Source organism: Colias eurytheme, chromosome 10 (assembly GCF_061535395.1).
Source record: "Colias eurytheme isolate Ceu_HAF_F1 chromosome 10, ilColEury1 Martin Lab GWU primary, whole genome shotgun sequence".
NCBI classification, from domain to species: Eukaryota; Metazoa; Arthropoda; class Insecta; order Lepidoptera; family Pieridae; genus Colias; species Colias eurytheme.
The window spans coordinates 7,755,063-7,776,852 of record NC_142989.1 but is presented as its reverse complement, the minus strand read 5'-3'; the positions used below and the strand labels follow the sequence as shown (position 1 = coordinate 7,776,852).

Below are 21,790 nucleotides of genomic sequence, written 5' to 3'. Positions count from 1 at the left end.
CTCCATTCGGTCTTGACAGAATACCAGCGCTGTAGTCGCAGCTTGCTGCGATTATGGCAGAAAGCTGAGTCAAGACCCTTTTCTGGAAATGCAGTGCACACACAGTACCAGATTTTCAACAAACATGGCGTCTAATTTATGTCTAATTTTATTATGTATCGTACTTTCTTTCTTCTTTTTTTTTGTGTTTTCTTCTTGTGTGTGTACCTTTTCCTAGAAATAAATGTTTTTTCTTTCTTTCTTTCTTTCTTTCTTAATATGTATTACAGGTACAGGTTAATGTACGTAGGAACATTTTGTGCTTGCGTTACGCGTATGTGCTACATTGAAGCCGCGTTTAGAAAGGCAAGATTGTGAATCGAGTTAGTGGAAAATAATAAACATTTTACCTGTCCATATAGTAATATATTAACTCGGTCTTATGACCGTGACATGGCTAGTAATTCCCGCCCTTCGATTTATTCTAAACGATTTGGCGAGCATATTACACTCAAACTCAAACTCAAACTCAAACATTCATTTATTCAATTAGACTACTATTTAGTAGCACTTTCGAATCGTCATTACATAGTATTTTTAACATTTGACGACGCGGTTGGCGCAGTGGTAAAGCAACTGCCTACTGAGCCGACGGTCCCGGGTTCGATCCCCGGTCAGGGCAAATATTTGTGTGATGAACTCAATTATTTGTTCTTGGGTCTGGGTGTTATTATCTATATATGTATTTATAATATTATATTTATCGTCGCCTAGTACCCACAACACAAGCCTTTGAGCTTACTGTGGGACTAGGTCGATTTGTGTAATAATGTCCTATAATATTTATTTATTTATTTATTTATTATTTATTTACCACCGATTCGGAAAGCAGTATCTATGGAGAAGAAGAATCACTCGTAATGTTATAATTATTATCTGAGCTTTTTACAATAGTAAAGTATGACAGTGAGTCCTTATTTTACCTGTACCGTAGTAAATAATGTGAGTTTCCATACGAGCTTGGCCTTTGCCTGTGCCAATTGACATCGCAAAGCCTTTCAATTAAATATGTAAATGAATTTCCGATCACTATTGCTTAGTAACTAATCCTTAGTAATCAGAGAGGAAGGACCAAACGGAATAACTTATCTCTGAAACCATTGCAAACGACAAACATAATGCATCTAGCAAACTATACTCAAGGAAATTTCTTGAATATTACATTATAAATTAATAATAATTATATATAATACTTCTTACATTACACTAACCTCCCTGCATTTCCACGTCTATTGCGCCGTCGACTAATGACACCGGTTTCGCAATTACTTTCACTCGACTTGTCACTGAAATCTTACCTTAATCATTAATTTCCTCAGTATATCGATATAAACGATAAATAATGGTTTTATTATTAGCTCAAGGTTTTTAAGAAAAGCTTGTAAGAACTAGCTCGACTTGTTTAGAGTGAAGAATGTTCCATTGTAAGAGGATGCTGCTTAATTGTAAATTTTTGCTAATCATTTTCGAGTCGTTGTTTTGAATTTAGCATGATATTATAATTCAACATTGGCCCTGGCGACAACTTATTACAATAGTATAAACAATATTTCACTCTAAAAATATTAGTAGTTCTTATGAATTTTAAAACCTTGACATAAAATTAAAACATATCTTCTGGACTCAATGTTTACATGTAAACCGCTATCTTATTCAGTCTTACTGCTTTATACTGATATCTGCATATCGTATGCAACAATTTATTGATGTCTTGGTGGTACATTAATTACCATCTCGTCACTCGTGTATGTATCTCGTAATACGCTCCGTTTAACTTTACGAGTAGAAGTAAACAATCTATTTAAATTTAATAAACTGTCACAAACAACGTTTACATTATAACATTAATAATGAATAAATTATCGGTCGGGGGTCTGATAATATATGTACATCTTGGTACATTTCCCTACATGAGTGCAATAATAGCACAGCTAAGTATAAAATTCAAGGACTACAGCTGATAAGAAAACAAAGTCGCATTATACTATTATCTCTTTCTTCAATAATGACATACATTTATATTTTATATAGTGCAATCGTGGAAAGACACTAATATGTTATAACTATAATATCATAACAATATACAGCACGATTTGTTTTAACTTTATGAGTCGTTACAGAATGAATAAGAATTGTCAATTTTCAACTTTTTTATAGCGGTGATTTCAATTTACGACGTCTAGTTAACATTAGATCGTCGATAAAAGGTTATAGGCACCTGAGATGACTGGAGAATTTACATTTATATTACCGGATCTAGTGTAATTAATACACAAGCGGATAAACGAATACCTACTTACGATATTGTTTTTTTTTTTCTTATATCATCTGTTATGAAAATTTATTACAATGTTTGCAAAGTGATGTTGGCTATTAACATTTATATTTATCAAGTCCAAATAAAATCATGATTGTGAAAACTGACAACCCTCATTTATCTTCAACCATTATACATATTATTAGGTTCTAAATATATTTTGAAAGTAAAGAATTTTTATATAATATGTATGAAAATGACTCGAAATAGGTTATTGTAATCAAATGACAAAACCTACATAATAACGGTAAACCCTCATAGGAAATCACTTTTAGGAGTCTTTTATGTGTTTAATATTTTTGTCAGTGTGTGTGTGTGTAATGTCAAGCCAATGTCAAGCACATTTTTAATGGGATCTTCGACTTCAAGATTTAAGGTTTAGTCATATTTTGGTCATTCTTAAATGCCAGAGACAGACAGTTGTCATTATATTCAAGAAACATAATTATTGTGAATTCAATTAACTATTTGTTCACGACACACGAAGTTATACATGAAGGCTGATATAAAGTGACAACCTATAATAATCATAATCAACCCTGGGAGGTGTTGACATTCTTAAAATATATTGGGAATCATCTCAAAAGGAAATTGATATAGAACGATGAAATTAGGTGATTATGTATTTTAGAACGTATATAATACGTATATAAACAATCTTAGCTTAAATTAAATACAATCACAGAACTTATTACAATAATAGATACATTAACCCTGGATTAAAAAAAACTTAAAACTCGAATAAACATAATATATTTAAAACATGTTTCAATAATTACATTCAGTGCTGAAAATTGAAATGTTAAACATAATTTTACGGTTACACTATAAAGCGAAGCATCGTCATTGAAATATGAAAATAAATTAAATTTTAATTGCTTTTCATCAATTTAATAAGCGACGTACACATGCATACACACTAGTAGTTTTCAGTAGTCTTGATATTTTAATGTATTTTTACAACTCACTTTTTTGTATTATTTTTTGTGATTAGGTAAAAATTACCTAACATATTGTTACATTTGTTTACATAGCTTATGATATTCTAGAAGATCTCAAAGCTATATTCCTTTTAAAATACAAAGACATACAGTTAATTTTAAGGTACCTACGTTTAATAGAGATATAATATTATTTAGTATTAATAAAATCAATATTATTGAATACATAACAATGGTAATGATGATAACGTTATGCTTTCACGCGCAATAAATTCAAGTGTGATTCTTGTTTGCCCGTTTTATTCTCATTGTTAATTTACAAGAGGAAAGTACATAATTATGCAATTATATTGTTTATCTATTGTATAATAGATACAATAGACGCACAAAGATGGCCTTATCTAGTAAACAATGTATATAATTGTATCATTAAATTAAATTCATGAAATTTTCCTATTTTGTGAGTAGTTTATTTTACAAAACAATTGTAATGTTTGGGCTTGGGGTGTGATAAATACAGCCTAGGAGTTTTTGACAATCAATGGATACTTATAAATCATGTTCCTATAAATAAATTTAATCACTTTAACTAATATAGAAACTCGATACTTCATTCAAAATAAATGATTACATTATTATTTTTATTTGCTTTTTACTTTATAAATATTCACTTTATTATTTGACTGTTATTATTTGAACTGCAGCTCGCACTGCATAATGTACTGCAATTATGCAGAGGGAATTAAAATTTAAAACCAGCAATTCAGTCACTTCGCTACAGCTAATTAAAAAGTACATGTTAAATAAATAAAAAACTAACAGGGACGTAAACATTTATCGTATATGGCAGAGGTTTATTGCAGTGTACAAAAAACAAACTGGTAGCTCTGGAAGGACTATTTCAATATATCAAGAGGTGTGTGTGTGTGTTGGGAGCATGCGTGTGCGTGTGTGTGTTAACATGTGTGTGATTTCGTGATATACTCCACATTATCTCTACAAAAAAAGTTATTGGAAAATCTACTAATGCAAGTAATTGTGAAATATTTTTTTATTCAACATGTTGTGTGGCTGATATGTGTTAAATATGATGAATATGATGATGGAATGAATACAATGACCTATTATCATACCAGTAAGATAATTATTGTAAATCCGATCACGTGAATACGAGAAAATTGTATAGTAATTCTAATAATAAATATATGCTGATAAAATAAAAATAATTAAACAATACAATAATTATTATCAATTCATTATGTATTTAAGACTAGCGGTCTGCCCCGGCTTCGCCCGTGGTACATGTTTCGCAATAAAAGGTAGCCTATGTTCTTTCTCAGGGTCTAAAGATTGTCTGTGACAAATTTCATCAAAATCGGTCCAGTAGTTTATGCGTGAAAACCATACATACATACATACAAACCTTTCCTCTTTATAATATTAGTATAGATATAAAGATCAGTATAACTTGTTTTTGATTAAATACATTTAAAAAAATAAAAATTTAAACGCGATTTCTCCGTGACCACGCTCGCTTGTGCGAAACGTCGGGATAAAAAATATGTAATTCATGTTTAAAATCCGTTAAAATCTTGTATTTCTATATGGTATTACTATCAGAAATTCACAAACGTAATTCTAAATAATAAGTTTAAAAATAGTACGTTTGAGAACGTTATGCAGTTATGTAACTATTTAAGAATATGGAATTCTTAGTATCCAATTTCGACTCGCCCTTGACTGGTTTTTTCAACGTTTACATTGATGTAATTTTTGGGTCAATGCATAGCATAATATATTTTTAAATCAGCCATAATAACAATTTTTTATAATTATTATAAAATCATGACATAATTTGACTCTATCCTTGCTATAATTACTGATATTATTTAAATAATGTGATAATAATACACTTAAATTTTTTAATTTTATACAATTCAGTAGATATACAATTTCATTAAAATACATGATTGATTTTAAAACAGCACAATCAACAACAAATTAAACTAACCAATAAATTTTGCAATAATTATATTATGTTACTTATAGTACATTTCATAAACCATAAACATGACCTCAAAATAAGGTACATGACCAGATACACAATATGGCAATTAACACGTGGTAAAAGTGAGGCAAAAGGTCACACTTTACATTTATCGTATCGAAGTAATATACTATTTATATCAGGCAGTTATCATGCTATCTACAAAATCTTTCCTATAGTGATTAATCTTGTCCTATTATACCACAATAGATAAAAATAATATGCACCTATTTTCAACTGGTAGATAACGTTTAAATTTAATGAAGAAGAAATGAATATTATTAGAAATCAATTTTAAATATCATGTAGAGCACCATTTTCCTTGCCATCAACATAGTTATAAGGAGAAAGGCTTAAATAATTTATATAGTTAATCTAATGACAAAATAGTGTTTGCTGTCTCAGACTAAGACCCCTGTAGAACCGCCATCCTGTTACAAATGACCCGAAATTTTGTGTCAGTGTTTCGGGTCATTTGTAACAGGATGGCGGTTCTACAGGGGTCTTAGTACGCAATGACAAAAATAAAAATGATGGTCAGAACGCTGATACCGGATACCTTAAGATACTGTAATATTTTATATTAGAGAATCTTAACATAAAATATTATAGTATTTTCACCGTGTGTGACGCGCTTTACAAAATCGTAATAAAATAATACTGATTTTAAAAATGAAAAAAGGTAAATATTATTTCAAGTAGTAGGTATAACATTGAAATTTAACATAAAGATTTAAGAGTATGAAATAAAATAATTTTACAGTTACAATGAGAAGTGTATAAAATCACAACTTACTATTGAGGCTGATTTAAGTATTTGCCAATGCCATGATCCGCGATCCAGAAATTTCATGCATTTTTAATTGCATTTATTAACACAGTTCCAAATTAACATACTGATAGTATTTAAATAAGGCAAACTAATTATGATAATATACCCAATATGGTTTGCACTTCGATTGTGTCCTTGAGTTAAATATATCTATTAAAACATAATGTATTATATTAAATACTAATCACTTGACCTGGCTTCGCTCATTATCACCCGGGATTGAACGAAATAAAATCTTTACCAATTATCTATTCTAGTTTTTATTTAGGTCTATTTTATTTACCTCTGTATGCTATTACAATAGATTCAACTTACAAAACCATGGAAAATTTCATCTTCATTGTAATTATCTTGTTGCAAAATTATACACCAAATTTTTCTTCTAATTAAAATCGCTACTCTCTTATAAAAAAATATTTGAATTAGTCTAAAATACAATTGTATTAAATAAGGTTAATTAATCAGAAGAAAATTAGTATAATTAATTTAAGTTTCATGATTTTAATGAGCAAGAATGATGCTGAAGTATAAAGCCTATAAAAAGCATTTTCTTTTTGTGAGTAAAAATTTCAAGATTAATTATATGGTATAAATGGCTGAAAATTAAATGGAGTTAGTGAATATACTTATAACAAGATATTTTTTCTTTATACTTTTACTACGTTTCTACGATGAAAAAGATTATTCATTGCATGTATTGTAGAAGCTATTTTTATAATCTAGAATTCCTATTAATTTACTCAATGCAAGTATAAATCGGTAGGGTTTCAGTAATTCAGGTCAATGTTCGTGATATACTAAGACATGTGCTGGCTTCTGACTTTGTCTGTTAAAATAGGTGCAAAATGAAACTTTGTTGTAAATATAGAAATATTACTTATTCGATCCTCTAAAAATTACTGGATATTAACTTATGTACATATAGAATTGCTTATGTTTTTAATGCATAGTATTTCATATCCGCTGTTTCATATTTTCCATGAAAACAGGAATTTATTGGTATTCAGAAACTTATTTCTGTAAAGTATTCAGGAACGAAAAAGGATCATCAAAATAATTTTATATTTCTATGAATCATAGAATTCATATACTTAGGTATAGGATGTGAAAAGATCAGACTCGGGTAGAAATAAATCACGCGTGGAACGTCGCGGGCAAAAACTAAGGCATAATAACCCTAATACGTTTCGTCCGGCGTTCGTAAATGAATTTAAAGGGCTTCTTTTATTCAATTTATCGTTAGTAAATGATTTCGCCTACGGTCAGATTTTTATGCACTTTACAACCTAACGCCTACTCTTATCATTACTTTGTTCGAACAATCTCTCCTGAGTAGGCAACTTTTAAGTTAAAATTTTATAGTGTTAATTTGATATTAAAATATTTATTTAATTCTTTTTTGTTTCAGATAATAATATATTGAAAATGGCGGCGGAAATCCTATATAATAATGCAACCTTAAGAAAGGATTTCTCGGATGTGCTGATGGGACATCTGAAGGGCGTCGGGCGAATGTTTTATCTGCATTCACCGGAGGAGACCTTGTATGAAAAACCTGAAGATGTGCCAAATTTCTTTAGACAGGTATTATATTTTTAATGTACTTACTCTTAGATAGAACGGCTTGTTATAAGTGCCAAATACTTACATTAATAAAATTTGTACCTGTCGAAAAAATACATTCTCTAAAACTATCCGTTACTTGAGGTACCTACGTAGGTTTAAAAAAGACACATTTATTGACATCAATAATATTTTGATTTATGATTGTTATTGTTTATGATATTTCTGTTCAAAATTCTAATAAAAAATAAATTGATTTATCAAAAAATAAAACGTAAACACAAAGTACGCCATAGATTTAAAAATGTAATAGACTACTACACTTAAAAACAAAACTATATTGCGCATTACACAAACTAGATATTAAACGTGTGTATCAAAAATATAAATTATTAACACCTCGTAAATTAAAATTCAATAACAAAGGATATGTCGCAAAACTTTTTGCTCAACAAAACATATTTAAAAGTGGCGCAATATAATTTGACAGCACTAGCTCCAAGGCTTAATTTGTCAATAATAACTTGTTTTGCTTTTGTAAGCCGCTTAAATTCAATGTTTATATTTAAAAATCAATTTAAATTGGAATCAGACACATTGCATAATGTATGATTAGAATAAAAAAAATATATTTTCTTATTTTTGAGAAATTTAAAGAAATTTTTATCATAAATTGGTCTAGTATTCATCATCATCATCCTCATCATCAGCCCATATACTTTCGGGTACAGAGGGTACAGGCCATAATCCACCACGCTGGCCAAGTGCAGGTTGGAGATTGACACATGTCGTCGAACTTTTGATTCTTAGGCATGTCTGTTTCCTCGCGATGGATGGATGGATGATTCACCGTTCGCAGCAGTGGTGATGTTACAACATGCGCAGATAAATTGAAAAAGCAATTAATTTCCTGCGCGCTCGCCTGGTATCGAACCCCTGAGTGGTCTCACCACTGAGCCACCACTGCTCACGGTCTATATAGTATTGTGATAGACGTATATCAACAAAAATTGTGTACAAGAAGCAAATGCATATCTCCTTTGTGTCTCCGTGTAAAGAATACAGGCAATATGAGTATGAATTTTAATATTTTGATAAAGCTCTAATATATAATTAGTAATACTAGATATTTTAATATCTAATATATTATAATTGGTAATAATACCTACATATTTTAATCTTACTTAAAGGTCGATTAATAGAGTATACATTTGACATTGCATCAAGACCGAGAATAATAAAATGAAGCCATATTCATATAAATTAATTAAATTACAACCATAATTTGTTTGTCATAGAAAATATTTGATCCATTGTTTCTTTTGAAACACTTATACCTCCTTACATACAAAAGCGGCGAGAATGGAATATTTTTGATTAATTATCTGTGTTCTATACTAACAAAGTGAGACAGAAAATTTTATGAATTTGGGCCTTATTTGCGTTGTTATAAAGATAAATTATAATAATGACCTGTTCCATAATCTATGTTAAAATAAATACAATAGGACCTAATTAATCATACCACTTTAAAACAAAGGAAAATGTACGAATGATTTCCTTAGAAATTTACTCGTGAGACTTATTTGTTTTTAGAAATCTTGCTTTAAGCCTTTCCCATAAATTACTTTTTGCTATAATTATCTTCAAGATTATATCGGTTACTGTTATAATCACATCGTTAACTGACCTATAGGACAATAGTATTTACGTATTGACCTAGGCAAACATAACAATGTACTATGGTGTAACCATGTAACGAGACTTATAAACTACATTGTGTTAGTATTAATAATTTATTATTATGTTACAACATACCAATACAGTTAGTTTATAATTATAATTAGCTGTAATGCTAATAGTCAAATATGTAACGGACGTGATCTTTTGTATATTGTAGAGTTCACGAAATATGCGAAAATATGGCGCGCTAAATGGTTTTGTATTATTTCATTGTATAAAATAAAGTCATTATTTTCCATTGTATTTTTAAGGTTCCTTAGAATGCAGTTTTTTTTTTTTTAACTTTCATTGACTTTATAATACGTACTTACTTACTTGTAAAGCATTTTCAACCCTTATATTATAACCAATAAATATAATGTTACTATAGTAATAGTATGAAGAAATACTCTAATTTCAGTTAATAGAATCGAAGAATAATTATTGCCTTAAATATAATTTTAGAGGTTGGACAGAAAGTCCTATATTTTAAATTTATAGAAAAGTTTTTTACAGATTTCATTAAACAATCAGTTCGGCTGGAACTTTGGAAGGTTTTGATTTAAATAATCCTAAAAACTTTTCTTTTTCGTGAGCCCTCAAGCATTGGATATTAATCAAGACCGTCTTTAATTGATTCTTATGCCATATATTATAATATTTTGGGATCAGCAATGTTATGATTTATGAACTTGTTTTCCTTAGTTAACATATTAAGAGATAATATTATTATATCAATTATGACGTGTATTTAAATAAACAGTCTTTTTCAGTAGACCACTAGCTTTGAAATATCTAAAGCAAAGAACCAATTCTTTAGCAAAATAATTACATAGAATAAAATAACTAATATTTCGTTAATTTTCTCTTGTTTCAGTCATTCCCCTATTTCATACTATTTATGATTATTGAACACATTGTGTTAAGGTTCGAAGGCAAAAGCGGTATACGACTAAATGATGGTGTTACGAGTATATCACATGGAATATTTCAAGAATGTGGCAGGTATATATACATATATTTAATAGGTACTTATTGTATGTAATTTATAGCTAATTTTGTGAAAAAAAAACCTTTTTGGTGGAAAAATTATCTGTGCTTTCTTATATAAACTCTTTCTTGACCCATTCATAACTTTTTTAGAAATCTGTTTAGAAAACAGTAAAAAAGATTGAGCTTTTCCATTACATATTAGTATGAAAGTAAAAATAGTACACTTTGCTTTATATTGGCCGTGAGAAGAAAAATGCAACTTGGTCATTTTCTCAAAATAGCTACCTTGTTTTAGAAGTATAGTCAAATTGATTAAAGAACTTCCATTCATTTGCAGAAAATGTTATCAGGTTTTAGTAGAATTTTCCACGACGTCGGCAAATATTCGTAAAGGAATCATAGGACACTAACAAGACTAAAAACCCCTTAAGTTTTACTTTGAGCATAATTCCTAATATCGATCAATTTGACAGACCATTTAACTTCGTGACTTTAGAATTTTTTACCTCTCTATCATAAAATGACAACTACAACTTTTTCAGTGTAATTTATTCCCAATTTATTCCTTTCGGCAGTCTTCTAACTTCAATTACTTTGGAATGTCAGAGTCAGCTATTTTTATTAAGGACCCCTTTAAATACATGGATTTTTAGTGCAAATCCTATTACTTTTTCCTTATTGTTAAGAAAAGTATAACGGAAGTTCTTGATAACACTTCAATTTATACCATAACTAGCTTTCCACCCGCAGCTTCGCCCGCGCAGTCAAAGAAAAACCCGCGTAGTTCCCGTTCCCGTCGGATTTCCGGGATAAAACCTATCCTATTTCCCGGGATAAAAAGTAGCCTATGTCCTTTCTCGGGTATCAAAATATCTCTATACCAAATTTCATGCAAATTGGTTCAGAAGTTAAGGCGTGATTGAGTAACAGACAGGCAGACAGAGTTACTTTCGCATTTATAATATTAGTATGGATAAACCTTTATAACAGTCACAATTCTAGTTCCCTGAACTACAAACGATAATATAACTCTAATTTACCGTGATTGATTATACAATCAATATTTGCTTTTCAGATTAATATGGCGGGGAGCTGAGTCCTATTTATATACTTGGATATACACAAACTACAGATTGGTAGACCTCCCCTGGGATAACACATTGACCTGGTACGCTGCCGCCCTGGGAGTCGATTTCTGCTATTATTGGATGCATAGAGCTTGTCATGGTAATATTATGATATTAGATACAACTAATAAATATAAATCTTTATTCATCCATACGTTTTATTAACACTTTATATAGTAGATAGTGTTAGTCGATATAATCTTATACATATATAAAAATGAATCGCAAAATGTGTTGGTAAGCGCATAACTCGAGAATGGCTGAACCGATTTCGATAATTCTTTTTTTATATTATTCCGTCTTTTTTATATTAGTACGAGGATGGTTCTTAAGTAGAGAAAACGTATATATTATGTACCACGGGCGAAGCCGGGGCGGACCGCTAGTTTTACAATAAAAACGAAGAAACATTAGTATTACTTAACACCTATTTTTGGAGGATATCTTTTTTATTAAATAATTTATGATTTACTCAATAACAGACTTTAAATAAATAAGTAATCAGTAATTGCTTAACTACGAAGTTAGCATCAATCACCTGGGTTGATTTAAAATAGACCCAAAAAGAGATATCTAGAGATTAATAGAGTCAGATACTCTATAAAACAACAGAATTTTAATTCATTATTTATTTATTTTAGAGGTGCACATATTATGGGCTCAACATCAAGTGCATCATACATCTGAAGACTTCAACATGGGCGTAGGAATAAGACAATCGATACTACAAGGCTGGTGTGGATTTGTAAGTAGCTCTTTTATTAACTCATACTTATTTTAAGGTACATCCTTATATTTATTGTTCGCCATGTCTGTTGACCGTTATCTATTTCCTGAACATTTTGTTTGCAGAAAACATTATCTACACTAATATTATAAAGAGGAAAACTTTGTTTGTTTGATTGTAATGAATAGGCTCATTAACTACTGGACCGATTTTGATGAAATTTGGCACAGATAATCTTTAGATCCTGAGAAAGAACATAGGCTACCTTTTATTGCGAAATATGTACCACGGGCGAAGCCGGGGCGGACCGCTTCTCTATTATATTTACAAGGGATAATAATATTATAATATCATTGTACGTATGACAAAATTCAATTAAACTTGTTTCCCTTTCATAATTAATATGGACAAACGGACGACGTAATCCTGTATAATTTTGTGTAATATTAATAATGATGATGGACTTTATGTTGAAAAGATCTCCCTAAAATGAGAGCCCTTTATTATATAATAATAATGATTTGATTATGGAACTAAAGAAAGTAGAGTACCTATGGTATACGTAAAGAGAAAATAAATTAAAAATTGTACGTTGATCATTAAAATTGTTTGAATATACTAAGATAATTTGAATATTTAGGGTTTATTATAGACACATAGAAGAAACTCTGTATTTAATCTTATCGACAAGTAAAATCCATACTCATAATCATTTCCACATTCTGAAAATAATATAGTATTACTAAATACTTTTTCATAAACGATTAAAATACTACGAACATGAAAAATCGTTTTTCCTCTTCTCTGAAATTCAATTATGTTGAATGAGTCGAACACAGCGATGTAATTTACCGTGATTTACAGAAAATCTATAGGATTCTAATTCTATAGGCTTTGTGAACTTCAATTCCATACAAAAAGCAATGTTGGGTGACTATTTCATTTGTGAAGGCAACTACTATCGTGAATACGCAGTATTCACAAATGTTATAATATAAACAAATACGAAACAATTACGGGCTTAATGTATGCTCGTCATAAGAGACACATTACAGCTTATTGTGTTATATTTTAAGAGAATATGGATAAGAACGCTCAAAACATTTTCAATTCTCCAATGTGTATATAGGTAGATACTTTTACACTTCTTACCTTTTACATCCGAAATCCTGATTATTCATCATCAAAATATCAAGTCAAATAGCAGTAAATTGTAATATAACGTTACGACAAAAAAGAATTACGATTTAATCCCAAACACTCAAATAATCCTTAATCTGATTAGAATTTACTCGGTCATGAACAATAAAGGCATGGAGGGTTGTAAATTTGAAGAATATATTCTGCCTTGTTTTATTATCCTCCAAATTAATGCCTTTGTTTGTCATCATTGAGACAAAATTCAAGACAACATTATAGGGGAGGAATCTATATAAATGTATTAAGTATCATCGCATGTAATAAATATAAAATTGTCAATTACAGGCGTTCTACCTACCGTTGGCTCTAGCAATTCCTCCAGCGCAATTCGTTGTACATCACCAATTCAGCTACCTGTACATGTTCTGGATTCATACTGAAGCCATCAAGAGCCTTGGCCCCTTGGAGTATGTTCTCAACACTCCTAGCCACCACAGAGTACATCACGGTACGTATTTAAACTAATAATAATATTACAAAGCTGAAAAGTATCTTATTGGTTTGGGTAAACGCGCTTATCTCAGGAACTACGGGTCCGATTTGAAAATTTCTATCAGTGCCAGATAGCCCATTTATCGAGGCATGCTATAGGCTATCAAGCTAAGACTAAAAGGAGCAGAGCACGGGTAAAACCGCGGGGCATAGCTGTAAATGAGGATACGAAAGGTTAAGGCAAATTTAACCCGCACTCATTAAGTTTTCACTACGGGTTTAAGCCTAAATAATGTACCTAATTGCAATCCGGTTACAATTCTCCGCGTTAAATAGAACGTGGTTTAATGGGGCTCTATTAATTATTCCAAATTGAATTTATTGTTTATCACATCAAATAATATTCATTTCACATGCAAATTGGTTTAAGTTTGCTATTCACGGCGAGCTTTATGCGTAATGTCATGGTTAGATTAAATTTAACTCCATTGTACGGATATAATATCTTCTATGAAATTGCCTATTCAACGGTTACAGGCAATCTCCTTAACAGATTTAGTTAAAGCCAGTATTGCCATGTGAGATTCCTAAGTAGATAGTGGATGTTTAGATTATATCCGTTGTTTAAGCGGTCTTTATCATAACAAGCGAAATGCTAGTGTGTATAATATAATAAATATATTATGTACCTTTGGGTAATATAAACGAGTCGTTTTCTAAAAAAATATATTGAACTTATCTTTAATTTTATTAATTGCTATAAGTAGATATAATTAGTTTATACTTAGATATGAAATTATTTTTTAATGTTGTAACAAACAATTACACACATTAAACTTTAAAATGTAACATAAAAATGTAAATACTATTTTCTATTTTCATCTGTATTAAAAGTATTTATAGCTAGCACCAATTCAATTACGTAGCACATTTCAGTCGAAAATGTCTCCAAATAGATATCTATTTTTGCAACCTTATATATAAGTACCTTTTATTTGCGGTATTACAAGCTCTTATATTGCAGCATGTATGTTCACGCTTTATAATAATAATCGTGGTATTGTTAAATCTTGCAACTGCATAACTTTGATTGCATACAACCGCACTAATAACTAGTTAGCTGTCTGTGGTTTAATGTAATCAAAGTTATTAAAAATAATTTACCTAATATAATAGTAATTAAACCGCTATTCTTACGTGAATAAATCATGTTATTTAAACTGAATTCGATGGACAATCTCAACGTAGACTCACTACGCATTAGAGTCCAAATTTGGGAAAAAAATCAAGTACAATTTTTCTTCACTCCCGGACATAAATTGATGGAATGGAAGATCTGATAGGAACTCTCTGTAGACGCTAAGCCCGCCACTTTATGTGATCTCCGAGGCTTTTGCTGTATCACAATCATAAGCTTTCGTTATCATCGGCATTCCGACATAATACGTTGGGAAAAGTACAAAAACATTTCCTGCAGAATTAGGAATCGAACTCTTTTTATTTCTTTGTGATCACGACATAAAAAGTATACGTACGTAATAACAATGATGTTATATCATCCACAAAAATACTCTTTTTACAAAGAGTTTTTAAGAAAATACTTTCTCTGATTAAAACCACCTTATTCTTATGAAATACTAGCTGCTACGCGCGGTTTCACCCCCGTGGCTCCTCTCCTGTTGATCGTAGCGTGATGATATAGCCTATAGCCTTCCTCGATAAATGAGCTATCTAAAACCGAAAGAATTTTTCAAATCGGACCAGTAGTTCCCGAGATTAGCGCGTTCAAACAAACAAACAAACAAACTCTTCAACTTTATAATATTAGTATAGATGTATTTTGTTGAAGATTGTAATACAGCTTAACCTTAAATAAATATTTGATTCATTACTTCACACAGGGCTTATTCCAATTTACATATAATACAGAGAGTTTACCTTTCAAATGTTAGAAAAACATTACCGTACACCATGAAACATAAACCAAAAATAACAAAGCCTTTGTTACAAAAATTGTGTATGATATAACTCAGTTATATAAACATTAATTATTAATTAGATACAGCTAAAATAATAAACACTAGAATTATTAATTATTTTAAATGTTTATAAATGCTTATATTAGCACGATAGTTTAATAATTTATTTGTGTATTACCCTTGAACTAAAATCAACAATTTAGAATTTAAAGTGAGCAACTATAATCAAGTTCATTAAATATTTTTATTACTTTGCGATTAGTGGAACTTTATAGTACTGGTCACACTGAGTGCTATTAAATACTTTATATGCAAGAAGATATATAAACCGTAAAGTTCACTTCCAGGTTGTTATAAACTAAAAAATACATATATAAATATAACTAAAATATAATTCATAGACTAATATTAGTTGTCAATCAGCAAATGATACAATTTTTATAATCATTGTATAAAAATCGTGTATCTTTACGGATGTAACGACATCTATATTATGATTTTTAAACTCACAAAATTACGTTAAATTATTTTTAACTAACTAAAAATACAATTTCCCTGCGTAGTTTCCTTCTATAGCAATTACTTATTTTTTATGAAAACATCTAATTATAAAAGAAAGTAAAGTTATATCGTATTTGTTGTGTCTTTATTTGACATAATAATTTTGTTCCTAAATTTAACTTAAATTATAGGCTATTTTTATTTATTTCGAGCTGAACCTATCCCTTTGATGTTAAACGAATTATTCTGAACATACATGAAGAGTATCGGATACGTTAATTTTTATTACCTGTGATATAACCAGCATTTTCATCCATACACATAAAAATGAATCACCAAAATGTTAATACGCGCATAACTTCCAAACGACTGCACTAAATTGGATGACTCTTTTATAATATCGCAATTATCAGAAAAGCTTTTTGTGAATATAAAAAACAAACTGATAAAATTTTGTAAATCTTACAAAAATAATGTTTACCCGGGCGAAGCCGGAGCAAAAATTTACTATCGTAGCTATTTTTTTTGTTTTGCTAAGAATAAACAGACTCGTTGTACGCTCTACTGCAACATTTCAAATATACATCTTACGACTTACGAGTTTGACCACTTTTATCAAAGATTTATGCGCAACGTCGCCGACCAAAGTTAACTCGTTATTGCGTACCTATAGCGTATTTAAGGCATTTTGTACCTTAGAATTAGAACACCTCGTAAAGGAAAGCGCTTTGTAATTATCATTATTCAGGCCTGAAAGTGATCGAAATCCTACAACCTTGACTTGCAAAATTAATTAACGTCAGTCTTAAGATTTGGAGGGTTAAGAAAATCGACAATCAGTCCAATTTCCATCAAAAGCTTTAGCGTTAATTTGTAAATACTACGTTATTAAATAATAGGTAATTAATAAATATGCATAACTCACACTTAAAAGTACGAACGTGATTCGGAATAATTTCTACAACTTATAAACTCAATTTTGAGACTACCACGTGTCGTTAAATTAATTGTTACATTACTTTATACGACACATACATTGAATTTCTCATTTATTATATTTTAAGTGTATGTTTCAATTTAAAATTAAACACGAGCTTTGTTTTCAAAGGAACCTATAATCGCGCTCTCAAAGGTCGATCCTCGATACATTATTATTAGCTTGAGTTATGAAAAGTTAAACATCGAACAATGAGAATGTAGAATATTGTAGTATAAAACAAAACAGAGACTGGTATTTAATATAACCCCCAACTATTTGAAATATTTTCTATGATTTACAAAAATGGATGCACCATTATTTTTTAGAAATTACTTAAATTAAAAGGCAAAATATATTAAATTATTTCTTTTATTTCCAAAGCATAAAAAATAGTGGGATATTCCTCCGTTCCGATAACATTTTCCTAATTAATAAAAAGTCTGAATTCTACGACTTAGCTGTCTTTTATTACATGGTAGGCATTTTCCAGACAATTTACCCCCTTTTTTTCTCCTTTTAAAAGGACCTCTACTGCTACCTCTCAATACACCATTAAGGATTAAGTAATATTATAAACATTTATATTTGATCTCTTTTACAGGCAGCAACAAATACTGCTTAGACGTGAATTACGGTGGTGTCCTCATTATCTGGGATAGAATTTTCGGCACATTCAGACCGGAGTCCGACAAAGTTGAAATTGTTTACGGTTTAATATACAACCAACCTTCGTTCAATCCATTTTACTTGCAAGTAAGTAAATCAGTTTTAAAATGAAATCATAGTTTTAAATGAAAAATACAAAGCTTTCACTTTTATCGGAGATTATTAAAAGCTCATACTTAGAAATTCTTATGATTTCAACTGAAGAGATACTTTGTTTTATCTTCCAATGAAATATCTCTAGAGATGCTTTTATAGCAAAAGTTTAGGTTTTATAACGTTTTTAATGTATTTAAATAAAGCTTTTTATTTCATAGCTTGTAACAAAATTTTATATAATTTTCAGATATTCTACACTGGCTATGTAGTAGAAAAGTTCCGTAGTTTTACTAATTGGGAACATAAGATTAAGGCCATTATTTGGGGTCCGAGCTGGCAGCCGGGCACAGCGAGACTTGGAGATGATGATATGAAAGAAGATGTAAGTATTTGCTATTTATCGTTATTTTAATTTGGTTGACTACGGCAAGAACAAAAGAAATTGTCAAAAGGTTTTTTCAAACGTAAATGCCTCAAACATATACCTATATTTGCAATTATTGTTGATGAAAGATTCCTCACTATTACATTTGTGTGCTATTAAAAGTAAATATTAAGACAAAACCAATATTAAGTTCCTGAGAAGGAGATATTACTTACGCCAAAATTACATTTAGGTAAAGTCTCTTTATATTTAACTGCATTGATAAAACATAGCCATATTTCATTTCTGTTCAGGTTGAAGTGAGAGACAAATATGACGTCCATTTACCGGCGTGGTGTAACCTCTATATAGTTACACACTATGCGGTGGTTCTGTACGGCTTCTTCGAGCTAGCTTCACGATATATGGTAAGCAAAAAACAAACAATTAAGTTAAGTTACACGCGTCAAAGCATTCAATGAATATTACGGAAAACTGCTGGCATAGTAACTGATTTCTTTAAGACACAATTTCCTTTTTTATAGTCTATCAGTTCTTACGTTATCCACAAATCACATAACCAAAATTATATGATGTAATACCAAACAACGTCGAAGAAACTAACTAGTTAATAATAAAACTACACGACATTTCAATTTACTCAAGCAAGTCAATTTATTACGCAAACATTTACGATCACCCTTCATTTTCATTCCCACTGGTTTATATAAATATAAATAATAAACACAAATCAAATACTTTTCAAATAAGACCAACGCACGTTAGGTTTTTACGAGAAGTACGATTATTTTAATGGTTATTTATTTTTCATGTTTATATTCGTATAAAAATTAACACAATTATCGACGCTGTGAAACGAGCAGTTATTAAAGCACCTACGAAACTTTGTTAATTAAATTCAGATGATAAATGAACACGTAGACATTCGTATAACAATATGTTATTTACCTCATGTGGCTATTGTTAAAACTACAAAAGGCCTCGTAGCCTAAAGCGTTATTGCCTCCACATGTTCTATTCAATACAAATATTATTTTACATCTTTCTTCCTTTTATAAAATGTAAATAGAGCGTTTGATGTCAATAATGGTTAGCTTTTTATAAGAATTGAATTAAATTGGATACGTAAGATCATGGAATTCAATAAACTACGACGTTGGAATCTAATAAAGTGTCAATCATTTTGTCAATGTTACGTTTTCTATAAATAGAATTCATTGTTATGATAATATGTAGTTATAATATTGTCAAAGCTCAATTTCAGCTCGCGCTAAATTGTTTAATTCTAGTCGGCTTTTAAAGCATTAAGAGCTCATTATAAATTCGTAATATTATAATCTAAGTGACATTTATACAGACGGTCCAACCTATAGTTTTTTAGTGTTATAACAACTATAGGTACTCTTATAAATATTATATTATTAAACCAAACCAAACTTACTCGGACTTGGATTGCCGTGGCGCAGTCTATGAATTATTAAATGAATTCTCGTTACCATGGAAACTTCTCGATATAACGTATATAACAAAACTTTAATAAAGAAATTCCATTCTTTCACGTTGTATAAAAATTCCAACTACACATATTTAACAGATGAAACTATATGTGTTTATAGATGGATAAAGATATATTTTCAGCTTTTATTGATGTAATATTTCTCTTGCAGGGTATGACGCCGATCTCAGTGCTAATCTTCGTGGTATACATAATGGCTTCTCTAACTATCATTGGAATGTTGTTCGACAATTCCAAATACGCGCCTCTGCTGGAAGTACTACGCTGTTCAGCCTTGGCCTTCCTCACTCGTAGTATTTCATCACCGAGCCCAATCACAACACTCCTACAAATATTCTACGTTGTGTCTGCAATGTTCTGGTGCTTGAATACGATGAAACTTCTAGAAATCAAAAGAACAAAGCTAGAGTGAGCGGCTATTACTTTAAAAATCCTATAAAATTAGGCGAATCCGTTTCCCGAAGACTGAAATTATGATCATATCTATAGTTGCGTGGCTTTTACCGTTCTAATTGTTAATTCTTATATTCCTTGTGCCAAATATATTATGTTATACACTACCTATAATGTTAATAGTAATTATTTTAATATACTTAGACATAATTTTACCTACGAGATTGTTGTAAATATGTAAAATCTATGAATCGATCTTTTCTTCAAACTCTACATTTAGTGATGATTTTATCGTGATTTTTGTTTGTAAATTAGTTCCATGTTTTGATAAGCTGAATTTGTTATCCTTTGCTGAGAATTATTTTAAGGTGTACCTTTATGTCAAGAATATGAATTCGATGATAAAAAGCTACTTTTGAAGTTAAGTTTTCATATGAAGATGTTTGATTTTCTTGTTTGTGTTAAATATTTTAAAAGAAATATAGAATCTACTAGTTTTAGTTAATAAGTATGTAGATAATATGGATTATATTTACTGCCAAATATATATAGTAGTTGAATCGATGATGATTTAGTAGCTCAAATAAAGCACTTTTGTTACGTCTGGTTTTTATTTTCCAACATCCCAAAATTTAACACGAAATAAATAAGTATAAATAAAAGATGTTTCCAACTAGATAATAAACATTTAACCATTGAAACACATAAAAATTATTGTTCGACTCGTGTAAAAAAATATGTCACTTGATTTAAGCAAATAATTTCATTTGTCACCATCAATAAAGTCAAAGCCTCAGAAAACATTATGTAGAAGCGGATAAAATACGTAAATCAAGTTTGTGTTTCCAAATATAACAGAACCCGTATTTACAAATAAAATAAAAGTTGGGTTATATTGACGTTCAGGACGAGTAGGCAAGCCATTTGCGAAGATCAATGCCGCAGACATCACTTCATAAAATATTCGGAGCTATTTTATTCCCATCACGATACTCCACTGAAAGGAAATCGGGAAAAATCTCACAAATTTCAGCGATGCGTACAACGCCTTTGTAGAATAAAAGATATGAACCGACGTTTGAAAATTCATAACTCATTATATCATACCGATGATGAGAAATTTATTATGGCATTAGACAAAACTCCATGAAACTCAAAGAATTGTGGTAATAGGCATGACGACAGTATCCATAAATGATCGTATTAGTGTTTTTAAGGGAAAATGTATAATAAATAAATTAAATATAGCGACTTAGAAATCTTAAAAACATTAAGATTAATGAGATTATCAATAAAATAAAACATTGAAATTCTGAAGTTCGCCATTTTGACTAA

General features: G+C 30.1%; 1 protein-coding gene across 1 annotated transcript in view; it reads left to right on the top strand.

Annotated features, from left to right (window-relative positions):
* The window catches only part of LOC149905296 (alkylglycerol monooxygenase-like), a 31,369-nt gene extending 10,314 nt beyond the window's left edge, over positions 1-21,055 (top strand). Inside the window, exons 2-10 of the mRNA XM_090106347.1 lie at positions 7,585-7,760; positions 10,339-10,466; positions 11,530-11,681; positions 12,223-12,326; positions 13,794-13,956; positions 18,001-18,152; positions 18,409-18,543; positions 18,840-18,953; positions 20,214-21,055. Coding sequence (XP_089962473.1) covers positions 7,602-7,760; positions 10,339-10,466; positions 11,530-11,681; positions 12,223-12,326; positions 13,794-13,956; positions 18,001-18,152; positions 18,409-18,543; positions 18,840-18,953; positions 20,214-20,474 — 1,368 coding nt within the window. The 5' untranslated portion in view covers positions 7,585-7,601 and the 3' untranslated portion in view covers positions 20,475-21,055. The remainder of the gene's footprint in view (positions 1-7,584; positions 7,761-10,338; positions 10,467-11,529; positions 11,682-12,222; positions 12,327-13,793; positions 13,957-18,000; positions 18,153-18,408; positions 18,544-18,839; positions 18,954-20,213) is intronic.
* The last annotated feature ends 735 nt before the right edge of the window (positions 21,056-21,790 follow it).